The sequence below is a fragment of the Pleurodeles waltl genome, chromosome 3_1 (assembly GCF_031143425.1).
Source record: "Pleurodeles waltl isolate 20211129_DDA chromosome 3_1, aPleWal1.hap1.20221129, whole genome shotgun sequence".
Taxonomy (NCBI): domain Eukaryota; kingdom Metazoa; phylum Chordata; class Amphibia; order Caudata; family Salamandridae; genus Pleurodeles; species Pleurodeles waltl.
Window position 1 is genome coordinate 546,171,271 of NC_090440.1, and position 17,613 is coordinate 546,188,883.

The 17,613-nt window shown below is 43.7% G+C and overlaps 1 protein-coding gene across 2 annotated transcripts in view; it reads left to right on the forward strand.

Annotated features, from left to right (window-relative positions):
- The window catches only part of DIS3L (DIS3 like exosome 3'-5' exoribonuclease), a 342,741-nt gene that overhangs the window by 218,614 nt on the left and 106,514 nt on the right, over window positions 1-17,613 (forward strand). For both annotated transcript variants that reach the window (XR_011201373.1, XM_069222896.1), the window contains exon 14: window positions 14,275-14,453. Coding sequence is in view for 1 of the 2 variants with exons in the window: in XM_069222896.1 (XP_069078997.1) it covers window positions 14,275-14,453 (179 nt within the window). In the remaining variant the exon portion in view is untranslated. The remainder of the gene's footprint in view (window positions 1-14,274; window positions 14,454-17,613) is intronic.

The following is a 17,613-nucleotide window of genomic DNA, read 5'->3' on the forward strand; positions in this document are numbered from 1 at the left end:
ATCCTTCACGTCCTGGGGGTTGCGGGTGCAGTGTCTTTACCAGGCGTTGGGTTCTTGGAAGCAGGCAGTTGCGGTCAAGGGGAGCCTCTGGATTCCCTCTGCAGGTGTCGCTGGGGGGCTCAGGGGGGTCAACTCTGGCTACTCACAGGGTCTCAGTCGCCGGGGAGTACTCCCTGTAGTGTTGTTTCTCCGCAGGTCGAGCCGGGGGCGTCGGTGCAGAGTGGAAAGTCTCACGCTTTCGGTGGGAAACGTGGAGTCCTTTTAAGGTTGTTTCTTTGTTGCAAGTTTTGGTTTCTTTGGAACAGGGCCGCTGTCCTCGGGAGTTCTTGGTCCTTTTAGATGCAGGGTAGTCCTCTGAGGCTTCAGAGGTCGCTGGTCCCTAGGGAGTGCGTCGCTGTTGCAGTTTCTCTCGAAGTGGGGAGACAGGCCGGTAGGGCTGGGGCCAAAGCAGTTGGTGCCTCAGTCTTCTCTGCAGGGCTTCAGGTCAGCAGTCCTTCTTCGTCTTAGGTTGCAGGAATCTGTCTTCCTTGGTTCTGGGAGCCCCTAAATACTCAATTTAGGGGTGTGCTTAGGTCTTGGGGGTTAGTAGCCAGTGGCTACTAGCCCTGAGGGTGGCTATACCCTCTTTGTGCCTCCTCCCTGAGGGGAGGGGGGCACATCCCTAATCCTATTGGATAACCCTGCCAAGGAGGCATTTCCTTACAGTGTGGGTGAGGGTGTGTGGGGTGATGTGGGGTGTGTGATGTAAGGGGCATGGATGGTGTATAGGTGATGATGTTATGTGGCTCTGGTTGTGTGGGTTCTCTTGCTTTATCTCTCGTGGCAATGGTTTGTAGTCGTAAAGGCTTGTGGGTAGTGTGGGTGTGTGTTTTATAGTGTTGTGGGTGTGGTGTGTGCATGTGTGTCAGGTGTGTGTATTTTGAATTGACCGATGTGGTGTAGTTTGGTTGAGTGTGTGTATTTTAAATGCGGCGGTATGTACCGCCAGTGGTTTACCGCCATTGAATGTCCGCTGCAGTGATTCATGGGTCATAATGCTGTGGGCGTAGTTTTGTTGGCGGAACGGTGTGGGTATTGCTACAGCCAGTTTATCACTGACCTTTGGGCTGGCGGTGTGTGTGGCTGTATAGTGACGGATTGGTTTGTGTGTGTCATAATATGCTTGGCGGTTATCTGCCGCCTCGGCGTTATGTTGGCTGCAGTCTGCATGGCGGTAAGCGGGATTTACCGCCAATGTGATAATGAGGGCCATAGTGTGCTACATAGAGTTTCTAAATCTTTGCTAAATTAGTGTCACCTTTTCATAATAATCCATTGAATTCACCACTCTCTGTAATGATCCACAGAATGTGGCTGAAACATCACTACACTCAAGATGTTAGAGTCTTGTTTACTGCATGGACCATGCTAAATAATTTCAGTCCGCAACAACTTTTTATTGCCTTTACACTAGACCTAGCAAATTCTTACTAAGCAGGCAAAATCATGTGTAATTCTAGATTTTCACCTTCCAGTCATGTTCATTTCATGACATCTTTACTTGTGGGATATTGGTTTTAGCAGAAAATGCCTTGCTGAAACCAGTCCTTCTGCATTTTGAGTGATGTTTGTGCTCAAGTTACGCCCTTGTGTACAATTTCCCTGCCAACCACAGAAAAATATATTCCTCATAATATCTGCTAGGGGAAATATGACACCCACCCCTGCTTTGCACAACTAGGAGGTTGTACAAAGATGGTCTTTAACATTATTTGCATCTTCTTCTTCCACTTTACTTTATCCATAGCATACGAATCACTAACTAAAACAGTACTGCAAATGGAAACATATTTACCTGTGACCATCGCTTTGTAGCTTGTTCTGTTACAGATTCTCACGTGACTCTCTCAGCTCCACAAGTCTGTATAGAAAAAGAGGGTGACTTTTAATACAGAAACACATACTTTTCACAGTGAATGAAGAAGTGCATTTCTGTAGGAGTGAAGTAGGGATTGTGGACACGTGCCCAGCTCTACGGTTAAATGCTCTAGTATCCCATTTACAGGAAGTTGTCAGTTGCTCTAGGTGCCATTTGTAGTGCATGAGAAATGTCTTCTTTCATCCTTGGACATGGTGGAGGAGACGGGACCAACAAATACCCACACCATACCATTGAGCAAGGTAGGATGTTCACATCATCTCACCACCGATCCTTGGGCATGACTGGGAGGGTATCAAATATCCTCTGCCCTTAAGCAAAGCTGCAGTGACACAGGTCGGACTGCAACAAGATCTGTCTAAATGAACACTGTCCATCTAAAATATTTGAGTGCCCAGAGCACAAGCTTCCCTTTGCGCTCATAGTCAACTCCTAATGTGCACTTGTACATCTCCAAGTTTTTTTTTCTGTGTATTGCAAATCACTTTCTCCTGTACTTTCCCTTTTTTGGGTAGTACTGCCTGTTTCATCAGCTATCGTCCCTTCCTGAATGGGACATGATTGACCTTGCAATATTCACTTTAAGTGGCTAGAAGAACTTCTGTGCACTTTTACATGGCTTAATTCTCTCTGTGGAATCCACAGCCAGTGAAATCTTGTTTTTGTCTGTACTGGAATGTTGATGCCCAAGGATAGGCTTCAACTGAAGGAGACCAGGACCTTATTGTTTGAGACGAAAACCATTTCTGAAAGGTAAGTGTGTTCCCTACCAGGTATGGTATCTGAGTCACTAATACTAATAATAAGGCTGAGACTCTTGTTTCAGGCATTGTCTCTGAAGTTGAACGGGGAACCACATATCACATGTTACTTGTGTACAAGCTACATGAAGTTTGGGTCCTGTTGTACAGTGCAGCCTTTCTGATGGATATTTCTAACTGTAGATTCCACACTTTTAGAATAATCCTGAGGTATTAGACTGGATCTGGAAGCTTTCCACAGCAGTGCTCTTGAGTGCCATTAAGTGGCACCTTGCACTGACTTTGTTTCTCACCGGAAGTGATGGAGCAAAGTCAATGTAGGTGCCACCCTAGCACACTGACGTCAGTTCCGTTCTTTCCATGCCTTTAAATGTGGACCCAGAGCTCCACTTGTCTTTTTCCTCGTCGTCTGATGATCTTTTTTTGCCAGCATTTGTGTAGTCCAAATTAAAACTAGTGTGTGAGGGAACTATATCCTTTCTGAAGATTTCAGAATTTAAACCATGCAGGGATTGTCGCAAACAGATGTCTTTGACAGACCCCTATTAGTTATGTCTTTCATGTTTGGGCTCATGACACAACTCCAACTCGTGTGGAATGTGCCAACACGAAACCTAAGGCGATACGGGAATGTGTAGCAAAGCTGTAAATCGCCAAACGCTGGAAGAAACAATGCAAGTCCAATCCCTTTTGAAGTTGAGAGCATGGACCTGCTTCCAGAGTTGTGCTGTTACAGGTCCTCATCGTGATCATAGTATTCAGGTAAGTCCAAATCAAAGTTGTAGCGGAAACACAAAAAGCCAAGCAGGATGTGTCCCCATCCCACTACTCTCTACACTCAGTATCTCTCTCGATCCACCAGAGAGCCAAATCCGCTATTGATCTCGATGCAGCTCGAATTTTCAGGTTCCTCAGCGACATTGCAACATATTGAGGCCTTCCAGGAGGCCACCTTGGGCATCTTTGGTACTCCCCATGATCCCTTTGGCCTGACTTAAGGCCTAAAGGATCCGCAGGGTCCTCTTGTCGTGTTACAACTGGCAGATACATCCTCAATGCTGTCTGTGTCTCTTGAACCCGCTTCAGGTTCCATACCCACGTTGATGCTGAATTCCACTTCTGCACTGTTCCATCTATGCCACCTTTACCATTTTCCAATACCTATTTCGGTGTTCTGACTCTTGATTAAACTTGTTTCGGCCTCAACCAAGGTCATGTCTTGAATCTGCATTGCCACACCCCCTTCACTTTGATTCTGTTTTTGAAGTCCTTCAGACCTCCTTGGCACTAGCCATTAAGGATAGCCAGAATTCAGCTAAATATGTTATTCGGCCTAGCTTAGACGCCACCAATTGCTTAGGCTGCGCAGTCAGCACCATTATGGTCCTCAGTCGCTGTTCTTGAATGAGAGCTACTGTTTTTTCAGGGGCCTCACTTATGTACATGATATTTGACGGGTCTCGCCTATTTGGCAGGAAAACAGAATCTGCCCTGGACTGTTTTAGGGAAAACCGGGCCACAGGGTGTTGGCATACAAACTCCAGCCCCCCACTGTCAGACTAAGCACCCTAGTCCTTTCAGGGTAGTGGATGGTGATCAAGCAATCAATGTGCTAGTCAACAGGGACACTGATCTGCTCAGTTTCACAGCCCTGTGGCAGCAGCCTTCAAGCCACTTTAGCATGCTCTTAGTGACTTATGGGTTGGTGGCAGATTAGACAGATGGGTCCTCCAAATTGTCCAACGTATTTAGTCCATACCATTCCTTTTTGACCCGCTTTATCTTCCACCTACATGATAGTTGCTCTTATAGGTACCTTAGACTGTCTACTGTTAGAAGTACAGGCCCTCTTGTCCAGATGCGTCATAAAGAGGGTGCCATCTTTAAAAATATGGAATGATGTTATTCCGGCTATTTACTGGTGCCAAAGAAGTATGGAGGCCTTCGCCCTATTTTGGTTCTTCACCCGCTAAATTCCTTCTTGTGCAGGAACATATTCAAGATGCTCACATTTGGCTTACGTTCTGTCTGACCTAGATCCTGGGCCACCCTGTGGTAGCTGTGGACCTGCAGGATTTATAAACTCATATACACATTCTGCAGTCTCACAGATTTTACCTTGCATTTCAGGGTAGGCCAGGGACATTGCCAGTTTGCCGAGCTGCACTTCAGCCTTACCAGTGCCCCACGGGTGTTTTCCAAAGTGATGCTGGTGGTCGAAGTACATTTTCTAAGGTTGAGGGTAGCAGTTTTTCCCTTACCTCAACAATTGGCTCTTGAAAGCGAGCTTGCTATAGTTAGTTGTAGATCACCTCCAGATGACGTGGAAGATCCTGACAGTGTTGAGGTTCACTATCAACATGCTGGAGGCACACTAGACTCCTTTGCATGGGCTCCTTTTATCATATAGAGCCATTCTGGATACAGTGCAGTGCAGTACAGTGCAGTTTGGGCCTTCCCTCTGATGTTTCAGCCTGGCTACTGGGTCTCAGTATAAGTGGCTCTGGGTCTTCTTGTCCTCCTGCATGTTGATGGTGCCACATGGCACACGCCAGCCCAGCATCAAGGGTACCTGTCAGATTCAGTCCAGGTTTCGTTGGAGACTGCAGGAGATCTGCAGTGGTGGCTGCTTGAATGCATTTCCAGAGGCAGACCCCTCTCTCTTCCCTATTCCGATTTGAAAGTAGTACTGGGTTAGAGCGGTCATCTGAGAGAGGTGGAGATCACATGACTGGTCTTCTGTGGAAACCTGATTCCATATCAGTATGTTTGAACTGCGGGCCATCCGCCTTGTTAAAGGCCTTCCTTCCATCCAGGAAGGGAATGCTGTTGCAGGTTTTCAGGGCCAACACTGCCACCATGTGGTGCTGCAACAAGCAGGGCATACGTGGGTCCTGCGTCCTGTGTGAAGAGGCTCTTCACCTCTGGAGTTGGCTGCACTATGGTCGTGAACCATTTGGTTGGATCTTGGAACCCAAGTGTGAACAAACTGAGCTGATGATGCTTGTGTATTGTGAATGATAAATACATTCCAGGGTAGTGCAAGGAGACTTCCAGCAATGGGTAGAACTTTGGCTTCTTCAACATGTAGAACGTTCTGTGTCACAACTTTTGTTTATTGATGTTCCCAAAAAATATCTCTAGGGGATGCATTGAGGTTAAAGTGGAGTATGGGACTCCTGTAGGCCTGTAACTGCCTCTTGTTGTGAAGAAGATCAGGGATGGCTGAGCCCAGGTAATCCTAGTAGGCCTGAACTGGCCCAGGAGAGTGAAGTACCTGGAACTCCTGGGTATGAACATCTGTTCTCTGATCAGGCAACCACTTCGCGGAGACCTTGTGGTGCAGCAGCAGGGCAGGGTTCTGCACCTGGGCCTGTGCAATCTACACATCACTATGTGGAGATTGAGCAGTGGCAGTTGACTGCATTCGATCGACCTTCTGAGGTTGTGGATGTAATTCATGTTGCACGGCATCCCTCTACAAAAAACATTTATGCAGGACGTTATGACCAGTTGGTGGTCCAGTGTGGAGCTTTCAACATTGATCTGTTGTAGGCTACACTTGCTGATATTTTATTGTTATTTTTTGTCTTTGGCTCAGCAAGGGTTTACTGGTGGAACCCTTAAAAGTTAGTCGGCCCTTGCTGCCTTCATGCGTTTACTGGACCAGCTGTCCTTATGTTAATTAACAAGTTGAGATGAGGTTTTTTAAAGGCTTAATAGGCATGTTTCTTCCAAAATCCTTTGTGGTGCCACAGTGGAATCCTAATTTGGTCCTGGCTTTCCCCCTGTGCACTCCATTGGCGCTGATACACAGTTGCTCTTTGCATCTACTGACTCTGAATTTTGTTTTCCTCGTTGCGGTTACTTCAGTCCACCCTGTGAGTAGGCTACAGGCTCTCTCAGTGCAACCAGCCTATACCACCTCTTTCCCAGACAAACGTTTGGTAAGGACCACAATGGCCTTTTTGTCAAACGTTGTGACTTCTTTTCATGTTGGAAAGTCCATCACTCTCAAATGTTCTTTGCTCCACCTTACCTCTCGAAAGCTGAGGAGAGACTCCATCAGCTAGATCCAAAAAGAGCTTTTACATCGATCGCACAAAAGACCATAGGCACTGGCACGCGAAGTGCTAGTTTTGGATATTTGATCGACTGCAATGTGGACGTCAGAGCACACTTTCACAAACATACTTGATTGTCAAGTCCGACAGGAAAGGCATTTAGCCCGTTCAGTGCTGCAGGACTTTTTGCTCTGACCTATCCCTTTGGGAGGTACTGCTTTGATATCCATTCTAAAGTTGTGGAATCTGCAGTTAGAAGTATCCATCCATTGTTTACCTTTAATAGTGCTCTTTTTGGTGGATACTTTAACCACAGATTCCTCACAGCCCTTCCACCTCCCTGTTTTGTGGCAAGGCCTCCTTTTCCATCTGAAAAAGTCCCAATTCCAGACATCTGCACAATGGTATCTATGATTGTTTTTTTAGGCATCATGTTTGTGGGAGTCAAGAAAGAAACTGTTGTCATTGCCGAGGAGTGGCACCTATTTTGGCTCCGCTCTGCTGCTTCTGGGGCAGAAGGTAGCCCATTTGGAGCCACACAACGCCACCATCGACATGCAAGAGCGCTGCTGTGAAAAGCTTCTTGGTCCTATCATCTAAAGGTGAGCCATCTACAGTTAGAGTATCCACCATAACAGCGTTTCCACAGGTAAGTAACTTGTTTGTTTTTACCTCACCCAGTGTAGTAGATAACCCCGAGCTCTTCTCCAGTTCTGGAATTCTGCTGAGTAGGCCCCAAGTATCTTGTGGGTGGTTAGATTTTTCAGACCAGATTCTGCCAGGTAGTACATCTGTCCTACACCAAAACTCTCTCTTCGGAGGTTGAGCCTTTCTAGGTCAAGCCTTCTAGTCCTAGTACATTGATAACAGGACAGCTTTTAAGCTGGTGAACCCGAATCACACCATTGTGCTGTATATGTCACTCCTCAAGAGTTGAGCGAGCAAGACTCTCAAATCTAAATTGGCCCCTCTTTTTTGGCCAGGTAGTTATTTGGAAGTTAAATCGTAACTGGGCAGATATATGTAGCATGAACGCATTAAAACAATACATGGTAAAAGAGGAGCAAATAAGAACCTGGCTCCTTAGCGAAGTCTGTAGAATCTTTACTAGATGTTTAATTGACTACTTGGAAATCGGCCCCTTAGACAATTCATCAGCCTCTTGTGCCCTATAGCTATGACAATAAACATCTTGTCAGATGACACCAGGTAGTTGTCTGTTTAACCAGCCCAATTCTTTGGTTCCCCAGCAAGACATTCATATTTTTCTCTCCCTCTTCAGTTTTCATTTGACATTAGTACTCCCACAGCAAACTGTCCTCGCTGTAGGGGTACTCCCTCTGTTCAAGGTCGAGAGCCACATCTTGTTCATCCACCTAAATCTACCATTGGCCAGACAGTTATGGTTATCCTACTAAATATGCAGGTTTGTAGGCCTCTTGTTTGTGTCATATACCAGGAGAGTGTTTACATTGTGCAACTTCCTTCTTTGACTAATCTTCAACCTTTAGTTGCTAGGGATACTACAGCCACCAGGACAGGCTATTCTATGTCTTCGAGATTCTGAGACCATAGTGAAAAGGGTTGTAAGGCAGTAATGCAGGCAGTTCTTTCCAATGCATTCTAGGATATGTTGATATCCTGTTTGCTGTGCCAGTAAGACAGACTGACTTCATATTTGGGGTGCAAGAAGCACCAATAATAGCCTTGGAGCACACTTTCCCTCTACGAGGAATATTGACATTCTTATCCCAAAAATGTACACAAACCACTGAGGACTAATGAGGACTGAAGATGATCAAGAAAAGATGTGCCATCAGCCTTCTTTCAGTCCTTCCCTTATGTTGTCCAAAATGTCAGACGTTTTCAGTTCAGAAGTCTTAAAAGAAATTCAAAAACTGGTTCTAAGAACCACCTACTTAGTTCCAGAGAATGTGTGACACCTGGGATTGTACTCCATGTTCTTTATTGTGACCTAAAAGCCTCGAGGATGAAGGCTGTGGTAAGGCATCGGCTGATATGAAACCTATACGACCTAAACCTTTCTTGTAATGGAGACCATTCATCTGGTTACTCTCTATATTATATTTTGGAGGTCAGAAACTAGATGACATATACATTTCTCCAAGATGCATAATTTTGTACTTCCTTCAAGGAAGACCATTGTTAGTTTCTGAGTTTAGAAAATGGAGATCAACATTACCAATAGAGGTACTTAGCATTGATCTTGAAGTCTGCTCTCCTTCAGGGCTTTTGGCACACAAATAGTGATACACTGCTAGGCAGGAGGTAATATCTTTAAAGTAGACTGTGGCACACTTTTCGAGCCCATGGTAGTTTATTAGATGGAGCTAGAGTTTGGATGGAAGCACAGACAAGTCTGTGGGATGTCATAATCTCCAGGTGTCCATCGTGGCATTGTATGAGATTGTGTCCATCTTGGCATTGTATGAGATTGGGTTAATCAAATGTTTATGACCTTTTTATGGGGAATACATGACTTTTGATTTCCTGCCGACAATAGGTCCTGTGAGTAGATGTTTCGTTCTTCTTAGGTAAGGTGAACTTATTTTACATTGCTGATATCGATTTCCTTTGTATTGAGATGTGTGTGATGATTTTTTGTGATTGCATTGTTAAGCTGTTGAAGTTGAATTCAATGAAAGAATTCTGGTTTCTAGTGATATGGGAGGGTATGGTGTCATGGTCACACAGACAGTATCATCGGCTGCCGGTTTATGTCTGTCAAATATCTATATATGTCTGCTGTTTCCATTGCTGTACTCTCCAAAGTCCCCTCTCAAACAAGGCCTTTAATTTCTGTATTTCTGATAGAAGAAATGCTAGGAAAGTGTGGGTTCCTCCCACAGCCTTCTGCTCCGTTAATAATATAGAGTGAAGCAACTATATAGAGAACATAAGTGTAGTCGGCGTGTTGTAGACATAATTCTAAATGGTGGCTATCTCTGCCATAGCTGTTCCCAAGCTCAGCTGCGAAAGGAGTAGGATTATGCGCAGGGCTAGCTATCCCCGCTTGTAAAAAGAAAAATCAGAAATGTCAACTAGAAGGACCAAAGACATCCTGGTCTTGAGGAGAGAGGAATCTTCTTCACAGAGAACTATGACGCCTTGTGGTGAAAGCCAGAGGTCCCAGGATTTCACAAAGCCGATCCATACAATCTGGCCCTGCTTGGCATCAGTGAAACCAGATGCGCACAGTCTGGACAGAAAAGACTGGCTCCAGGAGGAATGCTGCTGCATTCTGGATGCAAGGTAGAGAATGCCCCACATACTCAAAGAGTAGCAATGAAGCAGCCAACAGAGCTCTGATTGGATGGGGGAAGCCCATGGTCCTTGAATCATCACAGCAACTTTCTGCACAAAGATAAAGAGGATCAACATGAATGTTATCCGGTGTTATGCACACACAAATGAAAGCAAAGAAAAGGAAAAAGAATCATTTTACAACAGACTCTAGTCCACCCTGGAGAGAAATGCCTTGAGAAAGACATCACCATACTGATGGGGGACATCAATGCCAACACTGGAAGCAACAATACTGGGTTCGAAGAAGTCATTGGCAACCATGGCCTTAGTGACATGAACGAGATTGGTGAAAGGCTTGCAGATCTGTGCCCATAACAGTCTGGATATAGGCAGTAGTGTATTCCCACACAAAAGAATACACAGGGCAACGTGGGTGTCACTAGATCATTCAACAGAGAATCAGATTGACCCTGTTTTCATTGCCAGGATGTACCAGAGGTCCCCGTAGGATGTGTGAGTGTTGAGTGGGAGTGGACGTGGCGTCAGACCATCATCCCCTTTTCACTGCCAGGCTTGAAGCTAAAGATAAAGAAAAAGTATGGATGGAATCGGAAAACCAGCACCAGCTATATAACACCACCCTCCTCGTAGATGAACAGAAATTGAGTGAAAACTCAGTCACCCTTATTAACAAGTCCTGCAAGAATTAGAGGACAACAGATATCCAGTAGAAAGTCAGAGGGAAATTATCAAACCAGCAGTGATGCCAGACTGCCAGGAGGTACTGGGTCCCAAAAAACACCATTATGAAGAAAGGATCTTCACCAAGACTGTCTGCAAATTCCAATAGAGAAAGAAAAAGGAAAGAAAGAAAGAAAAAGAAAGCTGCAGTAAACACCAGCCAAACAAGAGCAGAAAAATCGAACGCTCAAGGAGAAGCGTTCGAGCAGACAAGCAAAGTTTCATTGACTGTCTTGACACAGAAACCCAGGAATCAGCTAGCCATGGAAACTTGAACTAACTCTACAACATAACAAGGAAAATCTCTGGGAGATACAGTAAGCCAGATTGACCTGTTAGAAACAAAGCTGGGAAGACATTAATGGGTAACGAGGACAAACAGCGAAAATGCCCTTTGAAGACTTTTACATAGATAAAGGCACACGCTGAAGACATCTACAATTATAGTGTGAAAGTGTCAAATGGATTTTGTTGGTGAGTAACGATGAAATGTCCAAATCCCCAAGCGCCAAATTATACAAAAGTCTGTATCCTGTAGTTCTTCATTTTACTTCAACCGATGGGAATTTTATTGGTCACATAATAATTCCTCAGATTTTCACCAGAAAATTTGATGACTTATACATACAACTCTGTGAAACTCTGCCAACACGTGTTTCGTCTAGGGGAATGTCCCTATGACTTCCTCAGGGCTGATATGGCAGTCCATAATCAGGTTTCACTGTTCTTAGCAGGCAAATTTCATATTAACTCAATTCTATCCAAAGCAAAGCTATTAACGCTGAGTGTTTGGTCAAGAACATGCCCCAAGTACGAAGACCTGCTAAACCAGCTTGTGCCACAGTCTCCACCAGACACACAGCCAGCTGACATGGACTTGCCTATCAACTGCAGCAGACCAATCAAGGAAGAAGTATGGCAAGCCATCAAAAAAATCTGAAACGGGAAGGCAGCAGGATCTGACAACATTCCTGCGGAGGCACTGAAGGCAGATATTGAAATATCAGTAAACATGGTCTACCCCGTGTTTGGAAGGACCTGGGAAGAGGAAAAGGTGCCATCAGACTGGAAGGAGGGATATCTCATCAGGATCCCCAAGAAAGGTGACCTGAGTAACTGCATAAGCTACAGAGGGATAACTCTTCTGTCAGCCCTCTGCAAGATATTCAACAGAGTCATCCTGAACAGAATGAAGGAACAAGTCGATGCTCAGTTGCGAGATCAGCAAGCTGGCTTCCACAAAGATAGATCCTGCACATACCTGATTGCAACACTGCAGCATCATTGAGCATTCAGTGGAATGGAACTCACCCATCTCTGTCATCTTAGACTATGAGAAGGCATTCAACAGCATGGCCAAGAGAGACCCTTTAAAAACTCCTCCACCACTATGGTGTCCCAGATAAGTCATAAGAATCATCAGGAATTCTTTGGAGGGAATATCCTTCAAGATAGTCCATGCAGCACAACTCAGCGATGCCTTCCAAATAAGGACTGACGTCCGCAAGGCTTGTTTCTTCTCACCTTTTCTCTGCCTGTTGGCCATGGACTAGTTCATGAAGGCATCCACAGCAAGAAGAAGAAACTGGATTGAGTGGACACATTGGACGCAGCTTGATGACGTGGACTTTGCAGACAACCTGACCCTATTTTCCCTTACCCATCTGCAGATGCAGGCTAAGACTGACAATTTGGCAACCACATCATCATAACTAGGCCTCAACATCTGCAGCGGAAAAACCAAGATCCTGAAGGCTAACCCGGCCAGCCCAACTACAGTCACTCTTGCAGGTGATTCATTGGAAAAGGTTGAGGGCCTCACTTACTGGGGCAGTGTCATAGACAAACAGAGTGCTGGCTTTAAGGCAAGAATCAGCAAAGCAAGGGCTGCCATCATTCAGCTCCAAGGAAATAATGCTGCAAACCAAGATCAGGCTTTTTAATGTAAAATCAGTCCTTCTGTATGAAGCGTAAACGTTTAGGAAAACAGTGACCTCTACCAACAAAGTCCAGACCTTCGTCAGCGCCTCTCTAAGCAAAATCCTTCAAATCTGCTGGACAAGCACCTTCAGCAACAAAGACCTTTGGCAGCAGACTTTCCAATCCCCTGGTCATGAAGAAGTCATGAAACGACCCTTTGGCTGGATAGGTCACACCCTCTGCAAGCCTGCAACAAACACCTGGAACCCTCTAGGTAAAAGGAAAAGAGGAAGGTCCAGAAACACCTGGCGCAGAGGCCTTGAGGCTGCCTGCAAGGAGATGGGTTACACCTGGAGTCAGATTGAAAGAAAAGCCCAGGACAGAGATGGCTGGAGAGTCCCGGTTGATGACCTGTACCCCAGGATGGGTAGTAGGCATACGTTAGCAGGTAAATGGTGGCTAGAAGGTGACTTTTATAAACGTGAAGGAGCCTGTAAACTTAATTGTCCCACAGTTACTGTAACAACTAACTTTTCTATGTTCCATTTCATCTTCTTTGCAAACCAAATGCTTGGGAACACAGTAGAGAGCTTAAAATGGCTGAGAGGTCATTACCGCCTAGACCATTAGCATTACTCAAGCAAACACCGACAGAAGAAAAGTATAGCCAAACTGCTTCTCGAAACAACTTACTTTTAAAACTCTGCTGGTCTAAGTTGTGGTGTTTCTCAGCAGTAATAAAGGCAATCAGGTGAAAAGAACAGTTGGAATGATAGCACAAGGAAGGTGGAATTAAAAAGCAAGTGCTGTCACCAATTTGTATATAAAAGGAATATGAAAAGGGTAGATGTTTCTCCATTCAGACTGATGTCTTGGGACAGAAATGGGAAACTAAGTTGATTGGATTGTGAGGCAGGGCACTAATGGAAATTAGATAATTTGCTTACCATTGTACAATATGCTAATTGAAAAATAAATGAGATTTGTACAGTGTGTATTAAAGAGCTTAGGGTCTGATATATATCTGAGTAGTGATTGAAAGAGCTAATGTATGGTGGAGGAATGGAATCCATAGGAGAATCTGCCAGTGGAATTTCATTGGCCGTACTTTATGGGTGCTAGATGAAATTCTGTTGGAGGAAATTGAACTGCTGAAATCTGCTCCAAATTTAACCATTTAACACCCTCTTCAGAAATCAGAGGATTTTTCGTTTATCAACCAACCCTAAAAAAGGCCTTATTTTCAGTATCCCCAAAATTGACAGTTTAGAAAGTTGCTACATGGAGATGGTATTTTCTCCAGAATCAGTGGTTTAGGCAGGGACAAAAATCTTGGTTTCTTAAAGTTGTTAAATCCAGTACCAGACCATATTTTACTAGGGTTGAGCAGTCAAAATTATAGTCAAGCTTCTAAATGTGTTTGGGTTATTCACCCAGTTACGTCATGTTTTTTGCTTCATCTGTAAGCACTCAGTTTTTAGGGTTTACCATTAATATATGTAAATAATTAGATTCAAGTGAGGAGTTAAGTCTTTAAAAAAACTAAATATTTGCCCTTCCCGCAAAACTCATGTTTTTGCCCCTCTCATTTTCCTCTCCTCAGGACTTGCATTGGACAAATACACACATTTTACATCTCCGATCCGACGATATGCTGACATCGTCGTTCACAGACTCCTCTTGGCAGCCATCTGCAAGGACAGACAGGAAGAGAACAGAGAAAGCCTTTTCAGCAACAAGGATCTTGTAGAGTTGTGCAAGCACATTAACAACAGAAACCGGGTAAGTAACAAACTGTGCCCAGTAGGATTACAAAGCCAACAAGCACATTTCTTGAAACTGCTAATGCATGTTAGACAGCAAGCCCATGCCTGGTTACATCCGATCTGCCTGTACTGACAGTGATACCAGTCTGAATTCACTGGGAGATCGAATAACATAGATTCAGTGTGGCCTAGAGAAATTGACAATAGCGGAGATGAATGTATGCATTCCAGCCATCACCTTTTTTGTGCAGCGCCCAAGGTATGAATGGTATGCCCTGGTGTGGATCTAATTATCACTGTGCTTTAAGAGAAAAGCTGCACCTCACAGATGAGGCTCAGATAAGCCGAACCCAGCCTGGAGTTTCTTCTTTCCCATTCAGAGGATTCCTGGCTTGGCATTTCGGGCTGGAATTTTAACTATGGGTACAGGACCAATCTTGATTTGCTTCAGGGTTGGTCCTTGACTGAAGTGGCTCGTTGGGCAGATGAAGATAGACTGGAATGCGGCCGTCAGTAATTACCAGTTACTGAGATTAATTCATTAATTAATCCCATTGTCTTTTTTGTTTTCCTTAGTGCCATCTTGTTTTCTGCCTCTTTAAAACCAGCATTTCCCAGTCAGGGAAATCATTCTGTGCTTTGGCTTATATTTTGAATGGGTATTTATCTTGACGGTAAGCCTAGACTGACCCTCATTAAACAGCAGGGACTCTGCCCCTGGAGACTGTAAAACTATAATTTGAGGTTTTTACTTTAGTTATCTGTGATTCTTGATGAGTTATCTTATATTTGTTACACTGCTACATCTATTTAATATCCCTCCAGCCTGATTGGATTATACTGGATGCAGGTAGGAGAACAGTAAAGGTTAAAAATCTGAGTGGTGCTTCATGCACCAAAGAAAGTTATAAGGGCTTAGCCCTTAGATGGTGGCGGTCTCCACAGACCTCAGACTATTACTGTCTCTGCTCAGAATCAGATTTCTTTGCTTTATGCTCATTATCCTTTTGCCTTCATCAATTAAAATGGTAGCTCCCACATGGTTGGTCGTTCCTCTCCTTGGGACCACTGTCAAGGAATACTCTCATGCCAGTCTTAGTTTTATAAAGCGGACCTGGTTTCTTGGTACTTGCAGTATTTGGGAATCAGATTCACTTTACCCCACTGTCACCCTCCTCCATTTTTCCCTTTTAGTTAATAAAATATATCAACAATGTGGCACTCAGTTGAGAGGTCATATTTTAAAGTGGAATAATTTGTGTGTGTTTAGGCCACACTCTTTCCAAAAAGTTTAGAGACAGTCAACCTTAGTACTAAATTGATTCATTTTTTGTACTCTTCATCTTGTGCGTGCTTCCAACATTAAAATACAGAGCATTAAACCAATCTGTTATGGGCTTGGGACTTTAAGGAGTGAAAAAGGTGCATACAGATAAAACATTCTTATGGAATTCATGTATGATGGAAAGTTTAAAAGCCACATATATTCCTTAGCAGTTATTCACCTCTTGCATCTATGTCTTAAAATAGAGGAGAGACTACAGAAAATGTTACATTGAAAATCATTCATAATAAAAGAGAATCAAATATAGCAGGTTACACAATTTCACAACGATGAACCTGAAATTGTGACAGGTGACAATTGTAATGCACCCTTGGTTCTCAGTCAAGGAGCTTTTTTATGTTAGGAAAATACTAACCTTATTAGAGTGTATATGTTCCCAAAGTGAATGTTCATAAGCTATACTGATCTACACATATTAACATATTATCTTGTTATCATCTAGTCAGAATTATATTTAATTAATGTCCAACCCCAATAGTAATGTCTGCCTTGTATACATCGATTTAATCCATTAGTCCTTCCTAAGCAGGCTACACAATTTCTCTATTTTGTCAGCTCACTGCTTGTTATGGAGAAACGTTTCCAAACTAATGTAACGTATAGGGTCATTCACTACAGATTTATACACAATTGTATATCTTTCTATATACAGGATACTATTGTAACCTACTTGTTAGTATTCTCAATGTCAGTTCAAAGAAGTGTTTCTTTTACCCAACCAATCAACCAATTCTTACTGTGGCTCTGATAAGCCTAAAATAAAGTGTAAACGTTCCCCGTCGGTGCAGTAATGTATACGGTATATAATTTATTGATCTACATTCTAATACTCTGGTGCAACACATACATCGAACCAACTGTATTCAAAAGATAGTTTGAACAAAAAAAGGAATTCCTCAAGAACAGAATCGGGCTTCCACCACCTGAACTAAGGAGTTATTTAAGATTGTTCATTTCTTGATTATGACAGTTGCCTCAACCTTGGCATGTGTGATGCACAAAAGATGTGACGATTTTGCAGTATTTTCCTTTGATAAAATAGGTGAGAACAGGTTAGAGTTTGATACTCCAGCTCCTCCATCAGCCTGATGATTACACAGGAGCTCTTCTCATTTCGTTTGCGCCTCAGTCTTCGTGTGCTTTATTAGAGCTTCCGCTCACTGTCACATTTGGGTCCTGTGTGGAATCCTGTGACTATTTGGCATCCAACCCCTTGTAAATTTATTCATGCGCTGAACAAACTCTGCAGTGCCTCACTTAGCTCCTCCCACTCGGAAAAAGGTGATTGTTATGCATATTTTAAAGAAACCTATGACTGACTCGAAGGTGCTGGCAAATTTCAGGCCAGTTTCTCTGTTACCAATTAAAGTACTTGAGAAGCACATGAACCACATACTCTCTTCCTTTTGAAAATTCCATGCTGGACCTGGTACAGTCAAGGGTCAGATCCATGAACAGTACTAAGAGTGCCCTTGTGGCAGTGGTAGATTAGATCAGATGCATTCTGGACCAGGGCGGTAGAGCAGTAATTATATTTTTCAGATCTTTTGCTCACGTTTGACACCTTCTCACATTATATTATTCCTTCAAGGATCCTTCAGAAATGGATGGGAGGCTCTTGGTTGGCGGTGTCCATAACTCAGGATCGCACAAAAAGAGTGAGAATTGAGTCAGCCATGTCAAAGATGTTCCCAGTAAAGTATAGAGTTCCTCAAGGATCATTATTAAGTCAAACACTCCAACTAATTTGAATGTTTGTTTTCAATATAAAATGTACGTTGATGACACACAACTACAGCTAGATGGTGACTCGACAGAATCTGTTTTTAAA